The 25,231-nt window shown below is 41.6% G+C and overlaps 2 protein-coding genes and 2 non-coding genes across 4 annotated transcripts in view; all 4 read left to right on the top strand.

The window, feature by feature from the left end:
- The window catches only part of CLMP (CXADR like membrane protein), a 33,962-nt gene extending 24,027 nt beyond the window's left edge, over positions 1-9,935 (top strand). Inside the window, exons 2-7 of the mRNA XM_015821413.1 lie at positions 1,818-1,975; positions 3,694-3,895; positions 4,008-4,172; positions 4,343-4,465; positions 6,626-6,764; positions 9,518-9,935. Coding sequence (XP_015676899.1) covers positions 1,818-1,975; positions 3,694-3,895; positions 4,008-4,172; positions 4,343-4,465; positions 6,626-6,764; positions 9,518-9,794 — 1,064 coding nt within the window. The 3' untranslated portion in view covers positions 9,795-9,935. The remainder of the gene's footprint in view (positions 1-1,817; positions 1,976-3,693; positions 3,896-4,007; positions 4,173-4,342; positions 4,466-6,625; positions 6,765-9,517) is intronic.
- Positions 9,936-14,929: 4,994 nt separating this feature from the next.
- Positions 14,930-21,919, top strand: HSPA8 (heat shock protein family A (Hsp70) member 8). The gene is made up of 9 exons (XM_015821412.1): positions 14,930-14,984; positions 17,121-17,331; positions 17,804-18,009; positions 18,196-18,348; positions 18,476-19,031; positions 19,307-19,509; positions 20,006-20,204; positions 20,814-21,046; positions 21,539-21,919. Exons 2-9 carry the CDS (start codon positions 17,127-17,129, stop codon positions 21,722-21,724), a joined length of 1,941 nt encoding a protein of 646 aa, XP_015676898.1. The 5' UTR covers positions 14,930-14,984; positions 17,121-17,126; the 3' UTR covers positions 21,725-21,919.
- On the top strand, positions 19,638-19,732 carry LOC114922924. The gene has a single exon (XR_003810528.1). It is a non-coding gene; the product is annotated as a small nucleolar RNA SNORD14 (small nucleolar RNA).
- Positions 21,140-21,234, top strand: LOC114922925. The gene has a single exon (XR_003810529.1). It is a non-coding gene; the product is annotated as a small nucleolar RNA SNORD14 (small nucleolar RNA).
- Positions 21,920-25,231: the final 3,312 nt, after the last annotated feature.

The following is a 25,231-nucleotide window of genomic DNA, read 5'->3' as shown; positions in this document are numbered from 1 at the left end:
TTAATCTGTTTTTTATGGAATGTAGTAAAATGCTACAGTCAGGGAAAACCTGGGCCAAATATTAATTCCAATGGTTCTCTTCTCTTTCTTCTTTCTTAATAATGATATGCAGTTCTATAATTAAACCCAATAAATGTTAAGCTTTTGTTCATTTTTGAGTTTTAAACTTTTAGTTTCCATAGACATGGGGGGAATTTTTTTTTCTTAAAAAGGAGAGAAGTCGCACTTTTGTCTGCATCTTAGTTTTAAGAATTTCCAACCAAGTACACTCACTCCAAAATAAAAATAATTGTAAAAGTTATCAGTTCAAATGCTTGGCTTCATTGTTCTTTGAGTAAATTCTGCCCTCTTGTGGTGCAACTCACAAATTGTGTTCATTTCTTTAAAAAAATACGTTGTTATTGATGTCCATTTTTCATAGAGGGAGGCAACTATGTAAACAGTGCTTTGTTTTCAAAGGCAAGAAATCCCAGTGGGAAAGTAAAGCTCAGATCAGGGGAGAATATGGACTGCATTGCTTAGCTACCAACAGCAAATGAAAAAAACTGATGCCTTTTTATGCATACATTGCAATCCTAAGTATATAGCAAAACATGTATATATGTTCATTGGGTAAGGACTACTGCTTTGATACTATTCATTTTTAGAGAAGCTGCTCTTTTGGTGAATTAAAAGCAGCCATGTTACCTTAACGCAGTTTCTTCTATTCTTCTATTCAAGACTTGAGAAGTTTATTCAGCCCTTCTCAGGGAGGGGGTGTTGTAGAGCAGAGGCCCCAAACCTTTTGGGCACCAGGGACCAGTTCCCCGGAGAGAGGTTTTTCCACGGACCGGAGGGGGAGTGGTTTCATGTGCTGCCTGCATCCCGCGGATGGGTCTTCGCTTGTTTGTGTGGCCCAGTTTCTGGCATACTGCGGCCCGGTGCCAGTCCACGGACCGGGTATTGGGGACCCCTGTTGTAGAGGAAAGGAAGGAGAGGGAGATAAATGCTGCGGAAATCAAGAGAGAAATGTTCAAAAGTAACTCAATATTCCAAGGTGATTCCAAGCCTAGGTGTATGGTTTTTTTTCCTCATTCTTCCAGAATATTTGACTCTAAATACTAAAATGGTGAGCTTCCCCATTGATATAATGTGTATTTGCTTTTTTTTTCTTTTAAAAAAAGCTATCCTTTTATGTCTTTGGAAATGCAAACAAATTTGAGACAGAGCTCTAACCATTGTATATCTGAATACTAATCCAGCAACACATAATTACATTAATGCACTCAAAAATGTACTATTTATTTGGGTAAACAAAATATATATGTATATCATTAATCATTCAGCATCAGGTAAAGAAGTATACATTGTTGTTTTTGTTAACGATTCTCCCAAAATAGAGATTTTCAACATGCCTTTTAAGCTAGGATTGACATCCCTGTTTCCTACTTCATGTTTTCAAAAGAAAAGTTCCAGGAGTGAAACCATCCATTAAAAAAAAAAAAAACAAGTACAAACAATTAGGTCCCAATCACACCAACTCTACACAGCAAAATGAAAGAGCGCTGATTAATTTCTGATTCTTTCCTCCTTCTCCACAATCCTAGCTACCATCAAAATAAGTCAAATAAAAAATAAAATAAAATAAGCCAACAATGAATAAACTGTAATTCTTAAAGTTGTCTTGTTTAAAAAATGACTGCCCTCCCCCCCACACACACACACTGTCAAAGCAAGGTCCTTGATATATTGTCCCATATTGCAACAAGAAAGGAAAATAGAAAAACAATATTTACGAGATCAGAAATCAGCCAACTGGCTTAATTGTTCTCTTTCAGCCTCCTGTTCTACTTGGATGTCACAAGCTCAGACAGAATTTAAAAGAGTGGCCGAAGCCAACGTAACTTTGCCCTGTCATCATCGCCTACACCTTCTGGAGCCAGCGAGTCTGGATATAGAGTGGCTGCTAAAGAATTCTGAAGCTAAACCCAAAGTGGTATGTCTCATCTAGCTTTCTTCAATCTTGGCAATTTTAAGACAAGTGGACTTCAACTCTCTGGATTCTCCAGCCAGCCATGCTGGCTGAAGCATTCTGGGAGTTGAAGTCCACACATCTTAAAGTTGCCAAGTTTGAGGAACACTGATACATTACCTCAGTCTAGTCAGGGGTAGTCAACCTTGGCTCTTTTAAGACTTGTGGACTTCAATTCCCAGAATTCCTGAGCCAGCTTAGCTGGCTCAGGAATTCTGGGAGTTGAAGTCCACAAGTCATAAAAGAGCCAAGGTTGACTACCCCTGGTCTAGATCATCATTGTATGACTCATTTTCTAAGATTGTCAATATTTATAGAATGAATTTAGATATGAGAAAGAATGTGGGTTTATAGGACTGTGACTCAGGCTTTCTTGCTGATGCATGCTGCAAATAGCATCTTTATACAGGTATCTGAAGTAATCAACACAGAACCGAGCAGAAAGCAAAAAGGTGTTTAAACATTGTGCCTGCCTCTCTTTAACTCTTTAAACCAAGTAAGTCTTGTTACGCCCCCACTTACTACAAATCTCCCTTTTGCACAGCCCTAGATAATTGTGATTTGCCTTCAGTATGATTTTAACTCAAAAGCAAATAATCAGCTTATAAAAATGTGAATCACACACTGGTTTTCCTACAAGGCTTACCAAAGTTTTCATAGCAATTATCTGAGGGTGGAAAACATATTTATTTTTTCAACTGGACTCAAAAATGGCTGATAGACAGTCAAAATTATGAGTCATGACAAGCCATCAAATGTATAAATTAGTGGCTCTAGCAGGAATTCCGGTACCCAACAGCCATCTTGAGGATCACCTCTTTTCCAATCCTCTCAGTTAAGTGGATTGGGTATCTTTTTTTCATACAGTGCAAAGATAGTAGAAATACATGGTTGTCTGCTAAGCTTTTCAAAGGAATTAAAAAAGATCAGCCACGTAGTTTCTCATTCTGAATTACTAAAGCAGTCAACTTAACTTCCCCCAAACATTCAGCTATGCCGATAAAATGAAGTGTGAGATAATCCTTTAAACAAACAAACAAAAACCACTATCAGGTTATGATCAGTTCCAGACTACAGCTTGAAGGCTTAAAGTGCTATTCGCTAAACACAGAGAGATATATGATTTTTATGGGAAACTGTCCAAGTGATTGAATGCTAAAAACAGGGACTAAGGATATAGTTCCCTACTCTCCCAAAAACTTCACAGAAGGTTATTTTTTATTTACATAGTGAAATAAAGCGGCAGATTTTCAAAATGAACCCTTCTGCCGGTTCCTATTACAAACAGTCATTTGGAGATGATTAGTCTGGTTTTTAGAGATTTGAAGAGAACTCCCTATTTCATCCCCTTAAACTCATTTGCAAAATGCACGTTTTCCTTCTCTAAATTGGAAATTTGTTAAAAATCTGGATTTACAGCCAATCCTATTTAGAGTGTGTGGCCAACAGAACCATTAAGGCATACGGTAATTATGAAACTGAATCAGTGCATGCTGTTATCAGTCATTTGGGAAGCTTGGCACCGGAAGGCCTTGTTATTGGTTGTGTGAAGTGAGTTACCATAGCTGGGGAGATTGTCTGGTGAACAGATAAATGCTGCCATAAGTTTAATATCACTAAATAACTAAGTTTGCAAAAGGCTTATTAGCAAAGCTAAGCTGATGTGCAACTTTGTCTCCCAGGTAATCACTTATGCAGGAGGCAACATCTATCATGATATGATCGAAGAACAAAAGGGTCGTGTTTCATTCGCCTCTAATTTCCTGACTGGAGATGCCTCTTTGGAGATTTCTCTTCTGCAGCCAAGTGACTCTGGGCAATATACGTGCAAAGTTAAAAATGCTGGACAGTATGAATGGACACACATCACTCTGAAGGTTCTGGGTAAGACAGTCACAACATTTTCAAAACAAACACTTCGCTTTTCTGTTGAATATGCTGGGTTTTTTCTGACTCACAGGGAGAATCCCACTGATTGTTTTTTCTTCCTTTCCAGAAAAACCTTCGAAACCCAAATGCTGGAAAGAAGGGGAAGCATCTCAAGGAAAAGAAATCACTTTACAGTGTAACTCCGCCTCTGGCACAGCCCCTATTATGTACACATGGCAGCGTGTAGATGCAAAGGGAAAACTTGAGCCTCTGCCACCCTTGACACACCTCAGTAAGTTTTGTCGGTTTACTTTAAACCATCCCACAACTCCCCCATGAATTATCCTATTTCTTATTTAAACGCTAATATCATTGTATATTATGCCAGAAAATTAATTCTATCATTTAATGATATCCTTAGGCTCTAAATGTCATTTAATCTTGTCCCTTGATTTATTTTAGATCTCTCTAATCCTGCCCAAATTATTATGAAGAATCTCACATGGATGTTCACAGGATCTTACCAATGCACTGCCTCCAATGAGGCTGGAGAGGACAACTGTGCTATACAGGTGACAGTGCAACGTAAGTATGGAAGACCTCTAGAAGCATTTGAACTACGCTTGGGAAACTGATAACCAGTGCAGGAATCAGAATATATGTATTCGCTACAACGATAGCCTCCCCCCGTAGATGTCTGGTTTCTGTAGCAAATTGCAGAGAGGCAAGGAAGTGGCCTTTAAGCAAATGCTCAGGAACCATTATAGAAATCAAAAGGACAGATGCATTCCTTAAGGCTCGGGAAAGTATTCAGAAAAGATTCCCTGAGGTATAAGGGAGGGAGGGAAAGGCACAATCAGACTTGTAAGATTCTGTTACTATAGCCAGCCACAATACAGGTAGTCTTTGACTTACAACCACAACTGAGCCCAAAACCTCTGTTAAGTGAGACATTTGTTAGGTGAGTTTTGCCCTATTTTATGATTTTTCTTCCCACGGTTGTTAAGTGAATCACTGAAGTTGACAAATTAGTAACACGGTTGTTAAGTGAATCTGGCTTCCCAATGGACTTTGCTTGTGAGAAGGTCACAAAAGGGGATCCTGTGACCCTGGGACAGAGCAAAGGTCATAAATACGAACCAGTTGCCAAGCGCCTGAATTTTGATCACGTGATCATGGGGATGCTGCAAAGGTCATAACTGTGAAAAATGGTCATGTCACATTTTTCAATGCTGTTGTAACTCTGAACGGTTACTAGATGAACTGTTGTAAGTCAAGGACTACCTGTAAAGTATAATTCTAGTCTTCCAAGGGACTTGGTTTCCTTTTTTACCTTGTAGGACTATCCCAGTTCTCGGTAGAACATGATTGAATAATCGAAATGGATAGTGATATAACGTAAGTCACTATCACCAGGGCTCCTTGTTCTAGAAAGGGCAACAACTGGTTCACACCCAGCCACGGCATTCATCAGAGCTGTGAGCTGAATAGAACTCTTCAATGAGGGAGATGTTATTTTGAAGCGACAGTGACCTCATTGAAAGCAATTATTACAATTAAATTGCAGCAAAACAGTTCTGGGCAATCAATAATACCGCCTCGCAAGGATTCAATTTGAGCTTCTTTCATCCCATCCAGTACTTAAAATGCTAGACTGAGATCTGTGAAGCATCTCTGGCTGTGTTCGAAGTAGGGACATGTAACTGAGCATCATCAGAATATTAATATTAAGTTCACCACCCCATCTTTTACAAAACCTCTCCTTAAAATTCCATGTAGATGTTAAGTAACATGGAGACGGTAGCTGGCCCTGTGGGACTTAAGAGCGTAAGAGCTTTTTCCCACAACTATCAACTGGAAGTGCTCATTTTTAAAAAAAGTGGCACAACCTTAAAAATAGCCTCCGACTCCAAATCCCAACAGGCAGTCCAGAAGGATACCATATTTGTCAGGTATTTCAATGGACTGGGAGGGGTGTGCTTCCTTCACCTATGTCAGCCTCTACTTGTATTCAACACTGGAATTTAATTTTAACAAATGAAAAGTCTAATGTGCAAAATATGCCAACACCAAAACATTTAACATTTTAAATCTAAGCTTGGGAGTCAGGTATGTGAAATATGCAATGCAAAAGAAAGCTAAAGCAACACTAACTACATTCAGGGCAATTAATGGTCTGTGTGCAACAGGGTGGATTACACCACTGCTGAAAATCTGAAGTGATAAACTACTATCATTTGCATAATCTGAGATGCGTTGGCTGAGAAAAACTGAGAAGAAAACAACCAGTCCATTGCTCCAGGGTAGAGTTAATTCAATTTAACCTGTGTTATAGTCTTATTCACAGTTTAACCATGGAAAATGAAGTCTCCCTTGAATCAAGCTCTTTTCCCTGTAACAACACAAATATGTCTTTTTCTTGCTAATTCTGCAGAAGTAGTGTGTTTGCAACTTCTTCCAGAGTAATTTTGCAACTTTCCAAAGCAGTGTAGAAATCCTGGGACTTCCTGTTAATCTCTGACTCAAATCACAAATCAGCTCCAATTGGTTTTTCTTTTTCAAGGTCAGCCAAGATTACCCAGGGCTGCTACCTCCTGTGGCATAAAACAATGGGAATATACTATCCGTTTTGAGACAAAAGAAAGGAGACTCTTTGAAAATATCCATGCAACAGATGCCAGAATTACAAAAACAGTATTTGGCTATAGAACAAATAAAATGTAGCATTTGTTTCTAAATCAACAGATCCCCCAAATGTTGGCATCATTGCTGGAGCAATCTGTGGAGTGATGGGAGTATCCTTGCTAGTTGTCTTGGCTGTGTGGCTAACTATCAAAAGGAAAGAAAAAAATAAATATGAAGAAGAGACTCCAAATGAAATCAGGTAATTGCTTGTAAAAACCACTCTTTAAGCATTCAAAAGCTGCAGTCTCTTAATTTTATTACAGAACAGCCTCAGAACCGGAGGGGAGAATATAAGTCAGTGATAAAGGGAATGTTTTATGTGCAATCCCAAAATCAGTCACCAACATTCAGTCTTAAAGGAGATCACGTAGTAGGGTTCCAAAACATCTTTTTCTGAAATCACATGAAGCGAATCTGAGTTGTGAGGAATATTAGTGTGCTCTATGAACTAATAGTCTGTCAAAAATATATGTTTTGTTCTATTTTTAAAGATTGAACACACTTACTATACCATTTCCTTTCCTGGATTACAGCTGCAATGTCCTCTGGAGAAGATAAGGCTATTTTCCTCTCTCTCTGATACAAGTCTTGATCTTCTATATAAAGCAAATTTACATTTACAAAGATGGAATGAGGTCTCTCTTTAACATTTTGAACTATTTAGTCATCAGCATACATGGGAGGGTACGCACACTTTTTGTAACTTGTTTTCTGAAATATGACAATATTCTATGTTGAGTCTACTCTAACATAGCACATCACTTCTTACTAGACGTTTCTTGAACTTTCTTTGTGAGGCATTTCAAAAGTATGACTCAACTGACAACACCCTTATGACTCAAAGGAATCCTGCAATTTAATTCTATTTGAATAACATTTCCCTCTTTTATATTCCTTTACTTGTTGCAATCTAATCATGCTGACCTCTGCAGCTTTTGAGCAATCATTAAAAATCCTCACTAAATCCTTGATTTACCTAAACTGATTTTCCTAAAATCAACATCTCCAAAGTTTGGGTTTTTTTAATTGCAAAAGTTTTTTAAACTTTAATTGCAAAAGTTTTTTAAACTTTCCTTTTCCCTGTTCCACCACACACACACCCCATCACCTACTTTTTTTGCTCATCTTTTGCGCAACTTCAACATCTGTATTTTTTTTATTTCACTGCTAGTTCCTGAAAGCCACATAAAAGGGTTATAAATTAATTGGCATAATAGGTGATGCCACAAAAAGCACAAATGATTTTTTCATGTTTAACACAGGAAAAAATACTTGAGGAAAATCCAAGAACCAGAAGGAAAGGAATGAATTCTTAATTTGTATTAAAAACTGATTCAAACTACATTCTGTAGTAGATGGATCTAGGGCAAGCTTTTAAAAATTAGACAAATCCATGGAAGATAAAAGTATCGACACATTTTTCAGTAGCAGCCAGCCTGAATACCTCTGCTGAAACCAATTTTAGGTGAACTTGCAGCTCTTTATGGAAATAGAATTCTAAATAATACTTGGATCTTTAGTCTGACCCAACAACCCATTATGTTGGAAGGAAGAATATTGTGTAAAAGGTAGATGATGTTCTGTGTAGGTGTGAATCTCGGTTGAGTCAGAAACAGGGCAACTATGTAGGTCACATTATAGCAGTTCATCTGAAATTCACTCCCAGAATTCAAACAGAGGTCTGGAGGGAGAATCCATTTCTAAAGGCAGGGCTTAAAGTCTGAGAGTCAAAGGTTCTAATTGTACATTGGCCCAGGATTAACTAAATTATGGTTTGGTGAATTAACCCATCTGCCAGATTCACACAAAGCAACAAGTCATAAAGTAACTTCAGTGTCTAGGTTCCTAAAACCCATTAACCTATACATTAGTCAAATGATTTTAGCCTAGCATGTCTGGGAAAATCAAGTGATCAATCATGAGGGGAAAACAAGGACTACAGAAAAAGAAATGATAGCAAAACATTCCTGGAAATAATCAGGAAATTAAAATAAATGTCTTTTAAGACTTATAGCTCTGACTAAAAGTCAGGAGCATTCCTATTCAAATGCAGAAGCTTATTTCTGAATATAATTTATTTGCAAAATTTCTGCTTCTCAGTCTAATATGCCTTTACCAGCTTATTAATCATGGTTTTACAAAAAAAAAGACTATGATTCAGCTGAGGGAGAGTTTTTTGTATTATGAGTGGTTAGGAAGAGATATCTCCAAATGATCTAGAACAGGATTTCCCAAACTGTGAGGTAGACTCCCTTGGGCAGATACAGACAAAGTCCAGGGGAGAAATGAATAACCTTTTAGTTACACTGTTATAGAATTAATCCACCTTTCCAAAGTTTCATTGTATTGTTTTAATTGTTCATTTCCGTTCATTTTGGTGTTTGATTTTGAAGGGTGGTGTGCCCATCAACATCACAAAATTAACAACAATTAGGTCACTTGCCAGAGAATGATTTATTTTCACAGTCAGTGCCTCTAGTATTCTTTCTTGTTCCTCGGTCACAAATGAAAAAGAGGTTCAAATGCTTTGCCTCCCTGAAGCTTTCAAAATAATTCTACCACTTCTACAAGTTGCTTTTATCATACATCAAATAATTCTGCTCAACAGCATAATAATAACAATAACAACAATGCCAATTCTACTCCAAACATCTGGCTTGTGCAACCAAGAAAAATAATGTAACAGCACTGCAGAGAAAATTATTTAAAAACCGCTTCTTTTAACCATGATGGGTGAAATGTATTTTGTCAACAGAAGCAGTTGAGAAAATATAGTACTTTTCACCAATCTTGACTTAGAAAAGCTCTCTACAACTAAATATGGCTAGACTACTAGCAGGTAACCCAGAGGATTTGTTAAATCTCAAACACACTAGGGAATCTATGTTGTATGACTGTTACTGGTCCTTTATTATTCAGATTTTTAATCATTTTTACTTTTTTTAATCCCAGAGAAGATGCAGAGGCACCCAAGGCCCGACTGGTCAAGCCTGGCTCTTCCTCTTTGGGCTCCAGAAGTTCACATTCTGGTTCTTCCTCAACAAGATCAACAGAAAACAGTGCCTCTCGCAGCCAGCAAACATTGTCAACAGAAGCTACTCCACACCTAACACCAACACAACACAGCCACCTTGAGATGAATGGCAGGAAAATTGAGCCAAAGAGAAGTAACTACACCAGTTTGATCAAAACAGAAGCAACCCCTACACTGATGCCTGCCCAAAGTTGAGCTTTTCAAACCATTTGATTACTGTTCCATCTATTTGGGCTCCAGCTATATCCATAAATTAGTACATACACCACCAGCATTATGCAATTATTTTATTTTCCAATGCAACATTTGTTTTCTATATTTGTGCACATACAAACAAAGAACAAAAACCCTCGGTATTTTTTTATCTTTCTGTTTTGAGGTACAAGCAAACTTGGAAAACAGAACTCATGTTGACCTTGTAAAAACAGTTATTTCTATTTTTTTAAGATTTTGTTTTTATTTTTGTGATTAAGACTTGCAAGGAGAAAAGGGAATGCTGACAAAACGAGAATAGCATTTTGCAGTTTTGAACCAATTTGCTTTTTTAAAGTATACGGTGGAATACAGATATTCCAGCAGAATACTTAAGGGAAAATGAAATGCATACATATACAGTTGTCTTCTCAGTTGTGACCTCGGTTTTTCACTGCTAATGTTAAGTCTGATCAGCTTCAAAAGCAAACTGGCAGGACTTTGCATGTGTCTTTTTCTTGAATTATCAATATTTGGACACATCACCACCAACAAAGCAGAAAACAGTAACTTTGAAAAAAAGCAAAAAGCAATATTAGACTTAATTCTTTACTAGAGGGACTTTCTGTGAACATGGAAGTGCATTAATTTAAGAAGGTTCGTATGACTGAATACGGCTAAAGAATATAGACATTAGCCCACTGTGACCAAGCTAATGTATTTGTATGTATGTATATATTCATAAATAATAAGCAATTCCACGAAAGGGAATTATATCCTAATGGATCATTAGAATGTGAGATCAGCATCAAATCCTGAATTCCATTTACAAGTTTTTAAAAACGGTGTTTCAGAGTTTTAAAATACTGTTCTCTATGCTGGACATAGTGACATTTATTTTTTAGGATGAGTAGTACCAAAGGGTTTTGGGGGGTGGGGAGCATTTTTAGTCAGAACACAATGTCATGATTGAGGCAATAATCTAGAAAATGTGACCATTTGGATGGATATAGCGTACTCAAACTTGTAAAACTAAATGCAAAATTTAAAGGAGGTATAAAGAATGGAAATGAGCTGAAAATGTAGATTTCAGCATTGGTGTTAAGAATGCTTTCATCTCTCTAAAGTGGAAAGTCTCATCTATGGACACAACTAGCATCACCCAGCTTTAACGATAAGAAAATGCAAGTTGTTTGACTTCAAGTGCCAACTAGATTGCAGTGCTGATGAGTTTTAAACTGATATTATTCCAGGGGGATTATTTCCATCACATTCTTAAACACAGCCAGCAAGAAGGAAATAACAGAACCACTAGACTCATATATTATAAGAGTAATTTATAAATGGTGACTTAGGATTCAAAAGTAGGATGTGCATTGCTAATATAGGGCAGTCAGTATTACAGATCTTATAAGGCTGTGACAGAAAGCTATTTTCACAAGAAATAAGAACCAGGTTTCTATCTATACAACAGCTACACTTAATTTAGAAGTCTCAGTAACAAAATTTCTGGAGTATCCTGAAGCACATTCAACTATGATTAAAGTCAGCATTGCATGAATTCCTCAGCTGAGTCTTATATATGCTCACTCAGAAGTTAAGAACCAGACATGGCAGGCTTCCTGTCTGCTTGTTTACAATGTTAGGATTATTTCACCCCTCTCAACCAAGCTAGTTTATCCCTTCATGGACCTTAACTGAATATTTAAAAAAACAATTCAGCTTACAACCTATCATCAAATCCCAGAACTCAACAGGAAGAAAGTAAAATCCAAGACAATGAACTATTTCATCACTTTCTTTATATCAAAGCTCGGTATAATGCAGGTTATCAAATCATGGTGAGTTATCCCAAGCTGTTTCCACCATCTTTTGAATTAAAAAGCTATTTAAGTCTTATTTTAAAATTGATGCTTAGTGAATGAGGTATAGAAATCAAATAGTTATGAGGATTATAGTTATAATCCTCATAACTATTATATATAGTTATATATAGTTATGAGGATTATAGTTATGAGCTGGCCACAAACAAGGAGTGTATATCGAAGGTGGTGACCCTTTGAGAGCTGTATGCAACGAAATTTCATTTTGATGTATGCCGATTGGTGTACATTCAAAGTGACAATAAAGTTGTTGTTATTATTATTATTATTTGCTACAAAATAGAGCAGACCTGTCTTAACTCTTGGGGGGGGGGTTTATAGATAGTGTAATTTCTGAAAAAGTGGCTGGCACCATGACAAAATCCTCATTGGAAAGAATGGGGAATCACAAAATTTACTATATGGAAACAACAGGCTCTTTGAAAGATAAATTGACAATACACACTGTACCGGTATTCGTTTCCAACTCTAATAATTAAACATCCACTGCACAGGAAGTGAAAAACCAGTTTCCTTAAATCACATGCAAATATATACCAAATTAAAAAATGGATTACTCCTAATACCATCCCAAGCATTAGCGCAAAACTGCCTATGCTCAACAGTAGTAAAATGTAACAAAACACATGCATCCTATTCTATAAATACATACAAGAACACTTAAAAAATATTCCTGAAGATTCTGCCTTTTAAATCAGCAAAAATGCACTCCATTTGCCAATTAAGCACATTACTCCATCCCTTCAGTGTTCTTTATGTTTATTTTTTTCAACTCCCTGGTTTGTGTTTTTTTCTTTTCCTAAAACCACCTACTCTACCCTTATTATAGATACTTTAAATTATCCATGTTTCATTTACTTTCCTACCCCACTCCCTTAGGTCACTCAGTTTTGAAAGCTTACCCCTGCAGCAGCCTGTTTCCTTTTTCCTGATAAATTTATGGCCATCTACCTGTCTAATCTTTTCCTTCCTTCCTGAAACTGTATTTTATTTATGGGGTTACAGAAGCATGTTGAAAGAAAGGGGAACAGTAGCAACTAGGCCTCTCAAATGCTCAAGCATTGATTTTGTTGTTTTACAAGTCTTCAAAATGTTTTCTATTTCAAAAAAGGGAAATCCAGGGGAGGCTTGAAAAAGGAGCTGTCTTAGACACTACATTGGCAAGAGAGATAATAATCAAGTTATTTATTATATACACAGATGTTTTGAGCCTCCAGTGTATATTTACCAGCCAAACTCTGCAAACAATTTGAATTCTACTACTGAAGAGAATAAATGAGATTATAAGATAAATCTAATGTAAGGGAAATTCTCAGATATTGAGGGAAGAAATTATGGTGCAAGAAAATATAGTATGTCACATCACTAGGATTTCACTGTAAAAGGGAATATTTAAGCACAATGGCTTCAAATTCATGACCTTAAATTGTATCTCACAAGGGAAACACTATATTATGAACAGCCAATTGTTATTTTGTAAAATATTCTTTAAACATTGTTACCTTGTATGCAATTTACTATGTAGTACTGTTGTATAAATTCCTACTCTTGTTTTTATTCTTGAACTGGTAAAACTGAGAACACCTTCGTCTGCTGTCATCAATGATTTTTTGCTCAGAATAAGCAAACAAAAGGAAGTAAATATTTATTTTAAACTGTTCTGACTCCACAATTTTAAGGCTTCATTGTTTTTAAATAAAGGCTGCCAAACTGCAATTCAGCTAAACCCAAAGATAAACTCCTCCGACCAGTTTTTTTTTTTATTTCAGGGGGAGGTGAGTGCACTCAACAATATTTAACATAACAATATTAAGATGCAAGGATCAGCATCTTGGGTAAATCCAGACGGGCTGGCTGAACAATATTTCTGAATGATGAACTGCGACCTGCTCTTTTTGGGTTGAAAGCCAGTCTTCATTGCCCACTTTCTTTTTTTTTGGGGGGGGGAGGGGAAGCAAGGCCTCTTCCCAATCTTTCTGTCTCTACAAACCCTTGGCTTTTTTTTTTTTTTTTAAAGATAATCTGCCTTTGCTTCTTGGAATACTATGGCCAATCGCCTCCTATTTGGATTAAGGAGAAGAATCCTTTCAGGGTCAAGAAAGGCCATGTGGCGCCTCTCATCTCGGCAGAATATTTGACTGAACGAGATCGCCTGCGCAGCAATTCTCCCCTGCCATCAGCGCCCGCGGCCTGCATGAAGCGCCTCTTAGGGCAAGAGTGCCCTTGAGCACATGTAGAGTGCTGCTCTCCTTGCTTCTCAACTACACGGGCTTCGACAATACAGCGAGCTTAAGGTCGCTCCCCCACCGCAGCAGTTCCCCACATCTTCCCCCACCCCCACTTTGCTGGTGGGGGTTGTAGTCCAATATCAGGCGGGGTGGGAGGTTCAAACGGGGACCTGGCGTGAACTGGGAAGCTGGAGCGGGAGAAGCGTTGGTGGCTTCACTCCCCGAAGGTTTCTTTCATCGAGCCGCTCTGCTCGCGTCCTCCGCTAACCCCGGCCCTGGCCCTTCGCCAACGCCCTGCAGCAACCCAGCACGCTCGGCCGCCATTTTGTCACCGGCTTCTCCTCAGCTCTCCTTCAGGCAGTCGACTTTGCCGGGCACGCCCACCGCCTTCCCGCGCGCCGGCTAAATCGACATTTGATTGGCCAGCGGGCCCCTCGGTCGACCTACGCTGGAATCCAATTGGCTCCTTTTGTATTAACACGTTCTCTTCCCTCCCACCCGCGCGCCTTCCCTTCTAAAGGGGGCTAGCTGCCCACTCACCCCCCCTCCCTTCGTGCAAAGTATGCAAATCATGGAACGCCACTGTGGGAAGCGATTGGCTGCCTCTCGAAACACAAAGGGAAGCAACTCCGGGCGCCGAACGTCCTGTCTCTCCCTCTCAATCCCTTTGTCTCGCCTTGTTCATGCAAATAAGGCGCGCCATGAGGGAAGGTCATTGGCTCCTGGAGACGTCATCCAGTTCGAGCCTGCCTCCCTCCTCTCCGCTCTGGGAGGGATGAACGTTCTAGAAAAAAGGAAAGAGGAAGAAAGAAGGAAAAAGCCGGCCGGCTCCCCCTTGACTCACGCGCCTCCTGACCCGCCCTCTTCCCCCGGCTTTGTTGCGTCACGACCTTCCGCTGCGGCCATTGGTGGAAGGCCGGCCTGCGGGGCTACGGGATTGGCTCCCTAGCCGGAAAGAGGCGTGACTGTTCTGGAAAGTTCTCCAGAGGTATATAAGGACCGGGGCCAGCCCGGGAAAGCCGCTTTTCTCCGGCCGGTCTCGTGGTGTCTTCTATATTTATAGGTCTGCGCGGTTGAAACAGGTAATTTTTTTTTTCTCCCTTCTCCTTTTTCTTCTTGGAGGGAAGCACCAGTTGCTTGAAAGCTGCTTGTGATTCTTAAGGGTGGGGGGAGAGAGAAATCCCTTTTTAATTTTTCCTGCTTATTTTCCCCCCCCTCCTTTTGCTAAGAAATGACCGGGGCTGTTGGGTGTCTACGGGGTGCCATACAGAGAGAGAGACGCGCTAATTTGGAAGGCGAATTCCAAATTCTCCTGCGCTGCCTCTCAAGGTGACCTGCGTTTTTCCGGCCTTGATCCTCTTCCGCCTCTTCCTTCCCTCCTTTTTTTCGCCAAGCCTTTGTCTGAAACCTCTCCGCGCAAGCGGAAAGCCTACTGGGAGGGGGGGACGCGTGCAAAAGGCAGCGGGGGTTGCATAGCGTTACATTGCAGCAGGAACCGGGGCAGGGCTGCTTTTCCGCCCCCCCCCCTTTTAAAAGGCTGGCTTACCCCCGCGTAAGCGTTTTGCCAAGGCGTTGCAATCGCCGCTTCCTTTCCCTCCCTTCCCCCCCCCTCCAAACCGGCCATCAACCGACCGGGAAGGGATCGAAGCTTAAGGCGCTTAACATCAATCTTCGCCTGGAATTGGGGGTGAGGGGGGGTTTCAAGCCTGGGGGGGGGAAGAGGCGAGCTTCCCGCCTGCCTGAAAGCTTCTTGGGGAGAGGGGGGGGGTCCTTGGTGCTCTCTGAGCGTGGCGGGGTTTCTTGCAGACGTTTCGTGACCCAATTAGGTAACATGAGCGCTAGAAGGGAGGGGGGCTTTGCCCCCTATTAAACATCCACTCTAATACTCGTTCTTTAGGCTACCTAGTTGGGTAAGGACCCCCCCCCAGTTCAGAGAGCACCAAGGACCCCCCCGTCCTTATTCCTTCCCCCCTTTTCTCTCCGCAAACTCCACCCCCCCTTCTTGCACTGATGATGTCACCTGGTAGTTGGGCAATGAAACGTCTGCAAGAAAACCACCAAGCTGCTGCTCCTCCCTCCCTCCCTCCGTTAAATCCCGAGTTACAAATCCTCCCGGGTAAAGGCTTCTTCTCGTCACCCGCCCTTTGGGAAGCTTAGGCGAGCGGTAAACGCAGGAAGGAGCCTTGCTATCTCTTCTCCCCCCCCCTCCCCGAAATATTCCAATAGGCCCAGGGGTAGGCAACCTTGGCTCTTTTATGACTCGTGGACTTCAACTCCCAGAATTCCTGAGCCAGCCATGCTGGCTCAGGAATTCTGGGAGTTGAAGTCCACGAGTCATAAAAGAGCCAAGGTTGCCTACCCCTGCAATAGGCGATGCGACTCTAGGGAAAAGCGGGAGATGTTGAGAACAAAGCGAGGAAGGAAATTGGGGCGGCTTTGCTCCCGGCCGCTAAGCTCCGGGTCCTCGTCGGCTTTCAAAGTCCGGGAGAGGCGGTTCCCGGCCGCCGCTGCCGCCCAGCGCGGGGGCGAAAGAGCGCTGGGTCTGCCAGCTGCCGCCGCCGCTGCTGCTCTCCTGGCACGTGCTCAGCAGCGCGCTCTGCCAGTTCCGGTTTCTGCCGAAGCGCCGCCCCCGCCGTTCCACGGGGCTTCCCCCAGGGGCGCCGCCACGTGGTCGCTCTCGCGAATGAATGTATGAATGAAATCCCGTTGGGGGGGGAGAGAAGAGCGAGGAATATGAATGAATGCTTGAGCCCAAGATGAGATCTCCAAGGTTATGAAAGGGCTGCTCCGGTTTTCCGATATTCCCTGGCAATACTCCAAGATGGCAAAGGTGTTTGGGGGGGGTTAGGTGAGTCGATTTGTCGGCTAAATTAAATTTTAAGCTTTTTTTTTAAGCGTTAGAGCAGTCTTTTCGATTTGGTTCATAGAGTGGCTCCTAGTGACTTGAAAGCTCAAGTCTAGAAGGTTTAAAACCTGGGATCTGGGGATTTCAACTTGCAGAATTCACCAACCATGAGGACTTGGGGTGGGGGGGAAATACTAGGAATTGAAGTCCAGACCATTAAAAAGTGCACAGGTTGAATTGCTGGCTGGGAATTCTGGGAGTTGAAGTCCCAACCGCTTCTAGGTGCTCAGGTTGAACAACTGCTGCTTTAGTAGGTGAGGAACAAGAGGCATGCTTCTCTCTCAATGACTCATTTTTGTTTTTACCTTTGCAGTTCACCATGTCTAAGGGACCATCCGTTGGGATTGATCTGGGCACCACCTATTCCTGCGTTGGTGTCTTCCAACATGGCAAGGTGGAAATCATTGCCAATGACCAGGGTAACAGGACTACGCCAAGCTACGTGGCATTCACAGATACCGAGAGACTGATTGGTGATGCTGCAAAGAACCAAGTGGCAATGAATCCCACAAACACAGTCTTTGGTAAGGGGACATGTCTCAAAAGGGTTAAGGTGTGGGGAAAGCATAGCATTTAAGAGGGGTGCCTTTGTACCTATAAACAGCTGCCTAAAAAGCCTTCAGCTTTTTATTGCTCTGCTGCAGCAGTCAATATAAGTAATTGCAGTGGGCAACATTCATGGCCAAGACACCATTCTAACATTTGGGTGCTATTAATTGTCAAAAGTGGTAATCAGATTCCTGTTTACTGAAGCAGTGGGGACTTCATTTATAATTCTTCAGGGCCTAGGTTTTGAAAATGGATTTTTTTTTCAGAATTTGGTTGTTTTTAATCTTTGTTAACTAAAAAAAAAGCCACAAAATTGCAACCTTGACTTGATTTTAAGAGGGTGCAGTTTTTGTGAAACATGTATTTTAACTTGCACGTTTTAAGTAAGAGGGCTTAAGGAGCCATTTTAATTAGCAGAGTAGATAACATCTACACTATCTTGAATAGATGCCAAGCGTCTGATCGGCCGAAGATTTGATGATGCTGTAGTTCAGTCGGACATGAAGCATTGGCCCTTCACAGTCGTGAATGATGCCGGCAGACCCAAAGTCCAGGTGGAATACAAAGCAGAATGCAAAAGCTTTTATCCCGAAGAAATTTCTTCAATGGTGCTAACTAAAATGAAGGAGATTGCAGAGGCCTATCTAGGAAAGGTGAGCTCTTCAAATGGGATGGGAAAGCATAGATATAATGTAAAGTGAGCTCTTGTGGCAGGCAACTTTAAGGTGTGTGGGCTTCACACCTTAAGAGGTCTACACCTCTTAAGAAGCTGCTGAGGTTGGGAATACACTACTCCAGGCACTTTCCCTGCTCTTCTAACCCTTTTTTCCCCTCTTCAGACTGTTACAAATGCCGTGGTCACAGTCCCAGCTTATTTCAATGACTCCCAGCGTCAGGCTACAAAAGATGCCGGAACCATTGCTGGTCTCAATGTGCTCCGAATTATTAATGAGCCAACCGCAGCTGCGATTGCTTATGGCTTGGACAAAAAAGTGAGTGGTGAACCCTGAAAAGATTTGGGACATCTTAAAATACATAATGATATTGGAGGGGGGATCCTAAACCCCTTCGGTCTGGCTTGGGTTTTCCCCTTGACGCGTTCCATTTTCTTATCCCCAGGTTGGTGCTGAGAGGAACGTGCTGATCTTCGATCTGGGAGGGGGAACTTTCGACGTCTCCATCCTCACCATCGAAGACGGCATCTTTGAAGTGAAATCGACCGCGGGAGACACCCACTTGGGGGGCGAAGACTTCGATAATCGGATGGTCAACCATTTCATCACCGAGTTCAAGCGGAAGCACAAGAAGGACATCAGCGAAAACAAGCGTGCCGTCCGGCGCCTGCGCACCGCCTGCGAGCGGGCGAAGCGCACCCTGTCCTCCAGCACTCAGGCCAGTATTGAAATTGACTCCCTGTACGAGGGCATCGATTTCTACACTTCCATCACCCGAGCTCGCTTTGAAGAGCTGAACGCCGACTTGTTCCGCGGCACGCTGGACCCCGTGGAGAAAGCGCTGCGGGATGCCAAGCTAGATAAATCTCAGGTGCACGATATCGTGCTGGTTGGCGGGTCCACCCGAATCCCCAAGATCCAGAAACTCCTTCAGGATTTCTTCAATGGCAAAGAACTCAACAAGAGTATCAACCCCGATGAAGCTGTAGCCTACGGTGCAGGTAAATTGGGATGCAATTCCATCTTGCCAGTTGGGAATGATCCAACAAGTTTTAGACTTTGGCTGCTGCGTTAAAACAGCTCCCTTAACAATAGATAAATTTATGGGTGTAATTTCTGTCAGCTTGTCCAAAGGGATCCTTAAAATCCTTCATAATTTCAATCAGAATTTAATTATGACCAAAACTATGAGCAGGCAAAGTTTTGTGTCTTGGGATAATTAGGGACATTTTGGGTATATGATAACTCATTTGTCGATATTTTTTTATTTATTTAGCTGTTCAAGCTGCAATTCTTTCCGGGGACAAATCTGAAAACGTGCAAGATCTGTTGTTGCTGGATGTGACTCCTCTCTCCCTGGGTATCGAGACAGCTGGTGGGGTCATGACAGTCCTGATCAAACGCAACACCACAATCCCTACCAAGCAGACTCAGACCTTCACTACATATTCCGATAACCAGCCAGGGGTGCTGATTCAGGTATGCAAAACTCACAGGGGTCTTTGCATAGGAGAGAATTTGTTATAATTGCTGAAGTGTGCTAAGAGGCAGTGTAATTCAATCCCTCTTGGAGCTTCACAAAACAGGATGCATAGACCAAGGTTTGGTTGCAATGATGAAGGTTCCAAAACCATTCGTAGTTTCCACCAGAGGTTGAAAAACCAGTGTTGGCTTAAATTACCTTCCTTGGATGTCTGAGCGACTGACTACCTGGGTCAAAAGGTCCTGAATTTTTTTCTTCAGGGCTGCATCTTTTAAGCAGTAGGAACTAGGAAGTTGTAGTCAGCTGATTAATAGATATTTCTAATAGCTGGACTACAACTTCCATCCTTCTCCAATGGTCAGGCTAGACTTCAAAAAGACATGGGGAGAAAGGCTTTCTCATCAGTGTGGAAATTTCCCATTGTAACCCAAAATTGGAATTCAGCTTAGCTATGGCCTGCCTAAATCTCATGTTTTCTGCTTGCCTTCCCAGGTATACGAAGGAGAGAGAGCAATGACCAAGGACAACAACTTGCTGGGCAAGTTTGAACTGACTGGCATTCCTCCGGCTCCAAGGGGTGTGCCACAGATTGAAGTCACCTTCGATATTGATGCCAACGGCATCCTCAACGTTTCTGCTGTTGATAAGAGCACAGGCAAGGAGAACAAGATCACCATCACCAATGACAAAGGTGAGCTCCATAGAGAGACCAGGCGTTGCTTGGAAGGCCAATCACCATTGAGGAGTTGGCCATAAGTCAACTTTTCTGTGCCATTGTAGCTTTAAATGGTCATTAAATGAACTGTCAAGGGCTACCTGTACTTTATTTGCCTTGACATATTCTGTCAGAGCATGCACAGTCTTATTGCGCTGAGGTAACCCAGGAGTAAATACATTACACAGTGGTTTGTATTTAAATGGTGGTTTACACTATCTACAAATCTACGCTAGAAATAAAATACATACACGTGGTGAAACAGCCAATGCCAACACACAGCAGGAAACGGACAAGAAAGACTCCAGCAAGGCCTTTCCTTTTATACTCAAGCTCTCAAAGGGATACAGACCCCTGCCGAGTCATTCCTAACATTGCATCATTCATCTCACATTATACAAGCTGGTTAGCTTCTAAATCATTACCTTGACGTATTCAGTGGACCTTGTTTGGCCTGTCCCCCGTTCCCATTCAAATACTCAAGAACTTTTTTTGTGTGTGCTTGAAATAGTCCCGCTATTTGGGCTCGTTAGGCATTTGGCGTGGAAGGAAATTAATCAATAAGCATCCTTGTCTTTTTCATAGGTCGTCTCAGCAAGGAAGACATTGAGCGTATGGTCCAAGAAGCAGAGAGGTACAAGGCTGAAGATGAGAAGCAGAGAGACAAGGTGTCGTCCAAGAACTCCCTAGAATCCTACGCTTTCAACATGAAGGCAACCGTGGAAGATGAGAAGCTCCAAGGGAAGATCAATGATGATGACAAGCAGAAGATCTTGGACAAATGCAATGAAATCATCAATTGGCTGGATAAAAATCAGGTTTGTGGCCACCAGGGACATTTCTTTGCAAAGGTTCATCAGCCTCACAGTGATGCAGTTGTCAATGAATCTCTACCAAGGGATAATTTGTGGTCGCGAGGATGAAGGTTCCAAAACCATTCGTAGTTTCCACCAGAAGGTTGAAAGACCTGTGTTGGCCAAATCACCTTCCTTGGATGTCTGAGCGACCCTTTCCTAGTTATAGCCCATTATTTCCAGTTAAGTTGAAAATGGTTGACTTCTGGACCTCTCTAGAAAAGTTAAAGAAGTTGTTAACATTATTTTCTGAGCAATTCCTTAACTCTGAGACACAGCAACGCGAACATCACTAATCAAGCGATCAATAGTGTGCTGGGTGCTGGTATTTAAAGAGATTTTCCTAGGTGTTTTTTTTAGTCTTTCAGAAAGAGTTGCAAATTCAGTTATTCTAGTCCTTATTGGCCTTTTTCAATAAATTTACCACATTTCTCTTTCCCTCCCCTCTATTTTTAGACTGCCGAGAAGGAAGAATTTGAGCACCAGCAGAAGGAACTGGAGAAGGTCTGCAATCCCATCATAACCAAGCTATACCAGAGTGCTGGAGGGATGCCCGGTGGCATGCCTGGCAGCTTCCCTGGTGGTGGGGCACCCCCCTCCGGAGGAGCATCCTCTGGACCAACCATTGAGGAGGTGGACTGAAGGTCCAAGACACGTGGCACTCCGTGGGCCACCTTCAGAACTTGAAGGACTGAAGACCGTAACCAAGGGCATTCTTGATACTTTGAATATGTGCACAGGGAAGGGAAGCAAACATTGCACTTTACCAGTATCAGTACTGTATAAGGAACAAGTGAAAATGTAATTCCAATCCCAATAAACTTATTTAATTGGCAACATGGGGCTTGTGCTCTGCTTTTTTTAAAACCTTGCTTTGGGCACTTCAGTGAAGGTCTACCCCCCCCCCTCCCAACAGTGAAGGAATGGTACCAACTGTTGGGTGTACAGGAGTCTAGATCTGTGTTTCTCAAAGCTTTTGACAACTTCAACTGGGGTGGACTTCAACTCCCAGAATCCACCAGCCAGCCATGAATCCATCCAAACTGGCTGGGGAATTCTGGCAGTTGGTCCACCCTAGTTCAAGCTGTCTAGCTTTAAGAAACCTCTAGATTGCGGTGTCATATTGGAGGGAGGTAGCTGTTGGGCAGGAACTATTATCAGAAAAGGCCACAATACTAGCTAGGTCTCTGGCTGCAGATAAACCATAATACATGGTTTGGGTAGAATTGGCAAAGCTAGATAAGGCGCTAGCAGTAAAGAGTATCAGTGTGTGCCAATGCTTAAACCTAGGTTCCTTGAAAATGGGGCAAGAGGGATTGGGCCTGCTTGGTTTTTGATGTTTTCACTGGTCTGGGAGAATAAAATACTTTGAGGAAAGAAATTATTCCCTTGCAAACTTAGCTTGAAATAAAATACAAGTTTATTGACTGTATAATGAAGTAAAATGTTAATGAATCAGTCTTGGGTTGGATTTCCAATAAAGGCTTCTGAATGCTAAAGAACATTCAGAAAGATTATAAGAACTGGAACTGTTTAGAATACAGAATCCAACCAAGCTCATAAACATCACAATGGGAAATTCATGGCAGGGAGGATAGTTGCGAAGTTGTGTCTGACCCATCGCAACCCCATGGACAATGTTCCTCCACACCTTCATGTCCTCTACCATCTTCTGGAGTCCATTTAAGCTCATGCCTCCTGCTTCAGTGACTCCACCCAGCCACCTCATTCTCTTGTCGTCCCTTATTGCCCTCAATCTTTCCCAGCATTAGGCTCTTCTCCAGGGAGTCCTTCCTTCTCATTAGGTGGCCAAAGTACTTGAGTTTCAACTTCAGGATCTGGCCTTCTAAAGAGCAGTCAGGGTTGATCTCTTCTAGGACTGACCGGTTTGAATGCCTTGCAGTCCAAGGGACTCGCCGGAGTCTTCTCCAGTAACATAGTTCAAAGGCTTCAATTCTTTGGTGCTCAGCCTTTCTTATGGTCCAACTTTCACAGCCATATATTGCAACTGGAAAAACCATGGCCTTGACTATGTGCACTTTTGTTGGCAGGGTGATGTCTCTGCTTTTTAGTATGCTGTCTAGATCTGCCATAGCTTTCCTCCCCAGGAGCAAGCGTCTTTTAATTTCTTGGCTGTTGGCTGCAGTCCCCATCTGTGGTGATCTTGGAGCCCAGGAAGATAAAATCTGTCACTACCTCCATTTCTTCCCCATCTATTTGCCAGGAATTGAGAGGGCTGGATGCCATGATCTTGGTTTTCTTAATGTTGACTTGCCTTGCATCCTTAAAACATCAATCTGCTGTCTTGGTGACATTAAAATTTCATCAAGAGGCGCTCGGCATTATGTCATCTCTGCTTTTGACTTGAAATGGAGTTTTCCCATTTTATGAAGTCCTAAAAAGTTTAAAGCAGGGAAAAAATAGAAAAATAGCTCCTAATGTCTCTTGTACTGAGAACCTGAACTGGGTCTTTTCTAACCACGAGGATACAATTTTCAGAGTCTTTTGAGTGCTACATCAATACAAAATGTGTGAATAAACAAGATGATTTAAAAAATCAAAAGCTTTATGATACATAAATTTGCTGTCTTAATTCCATGCAACAACAAGTGCGAATAACCCTTAAGACAGGAGCTTCAAAATCATCAGTAAAGTACAGTGATCCAATTCGAAGCACATGTGAGTAAAAAGGATTGGCAAAGTACAGTAATTAGAATTACCAAAATTTATGTTCATTACACCAACAGCAATCTGATACATCAATTGCACCCTAATACAATTATCCATCTTGTAGAACCTCAAAATTCTGTAGTCTTCAATTCCCTCCCAAAGACAAATGGCCAGACTGGAAATGAGGGACTTTTGGACTCCTCATCCCTTCTAGATAGATGTTTTTGCTTTGTTTCCCAGCCCACAAAACAGTTCTGTACAATGGGAATGTTCTCAACTTTAGGATTGTGAAACTTTCAAGCTGATCTCTACACACACTGTAAATTTATGTCTTGACTTTTTGCAAGTTAAAACATAGTCCATGCATGCAGGTTTGCTAGCAAAAGTTGGTGCCTGTGATGTGCTTTCCCCATGTAGAAGGTAATGCTATCCTCAAGTTGAAATTTGTCTATGGAGATTCTCGATCATCTAAGACAAAGGCAACCTTTGAATGCTTTTCAAAAGGCAAGTGGACTTGGGTTTTTTGCCTTGAAGATGTTTTACAAGAAGGAAAAAAAAATCAAAGTCCAAGAAACCATGGGTCAAGTTGAAATTGGTGGTGGCACAGACACAACTGGTACAGATGAGATTTGATCATCTCAAATCAAAAAAATTTTCCCAGAATTTGTTTTGATTTCCTGATTAGCTTCTAAGCCTAAACCAGGCACTGTCCATTCATTTAGCATTCATTTAACGACCATTTAAAGTTATGACAACATTGAAAAAAGTGACTCACAACTGGTCCTCACGCTCGTGACCATTGTAGCATCCCCACAGTCACAGATGTTTGGCAACTGGCATGCATTTGTGATGATTGTACCATCCCACAGACACGTCACCACATCTGGGATCTTCCCAGCTGGCTTCCAACAAGCGCAGTCAATGGGGAAATGACTGTGGCAAAAATGGTTGTAAAATCGGATGCGAACCACTTTAACAGTCATCTTGCTTAACAACTGAAATCCTGGCCTTAATTGTGAGTCCTAAATTGAGGACTATCTGTATTGTGCAGGCCCACTTAAGCACTGATGCTATTGCTCAGAAGTGAAGGTGTCCAGCTGGTTTAATCCGGCTGCAACAATTTGGGCCCAAATGCAGCTTTTGTCCACCAGAGGTCAGCTGTTGTTAATTTATGGAAGCTTTTTCTAGTATCACTGAAAAAAAAGTGATTTATGATGGGTCCTCACACTTTAACTACCATTGCAACATCTCCATGTTTCTGTGATCAGAATTCAGGGCACTTGGCAACTGGCACGCATTTGCAATGGTCACAGCGTCCCAGGTCCTGTGAACGTCGTCTGAGATCTTCCCATCCAGCTTCCGACAAGCAAAATGCAGGAAGCCGGATTCACTTAACTGCAGGATTTGCTTAACAATTATGGCAAAAATAGGCCACAAAACTGGGCACGTCTCACTTAACAACTGCTTCCCATCTTGTAT

Source organism: Protobothrops mucrosquamatus, unplaced genomic scaffold (assembly GCF_001527695.2).
Source record: "Protobothrops mucrosquamatus isolate PMUCROS unplaced genomic scaffold, P.Mucros_1.0 scaffold1325, whole genome shotgun sequence".
Lineage (NCBI taxonomy): Eukaryota > Metazoa > Chordata > Lepidosauria > Squamata > Viperidae > Protobothrops > Protobothrops mucrosquamatus.
The sequence above is the reverse complement of the archived record's forward strand: the minus strand, read 5'-3'. Positions and strand labels throughout refer to the sequence as shown.

Excerpts from the sequence above, each read along its gene's own strand:
- HSPA8 (XM_015821412.1), top strand. The coding sequence starts at position 17,127 with ATGTCTAAGGGACCATCCGTTGGGATTGATCTGGGCACCACCTATTCC. Across the intron at positions 19,510-20,005 it reads AGCCAGGGGTGCTGATTCAG|GTATACGAAGGAGAGAGAGC; the intron begins GTATGCAAAACT and ends TTGCCTTCCCAG. Across the intron at positions 21,047-21,538 it reads ATTGGCTGGATAAAAATCAG|ACTGCCGAGAAGGAAGAATT; the intron begins GTTTGTGGCCAC and ends CTCTATTTTTAG.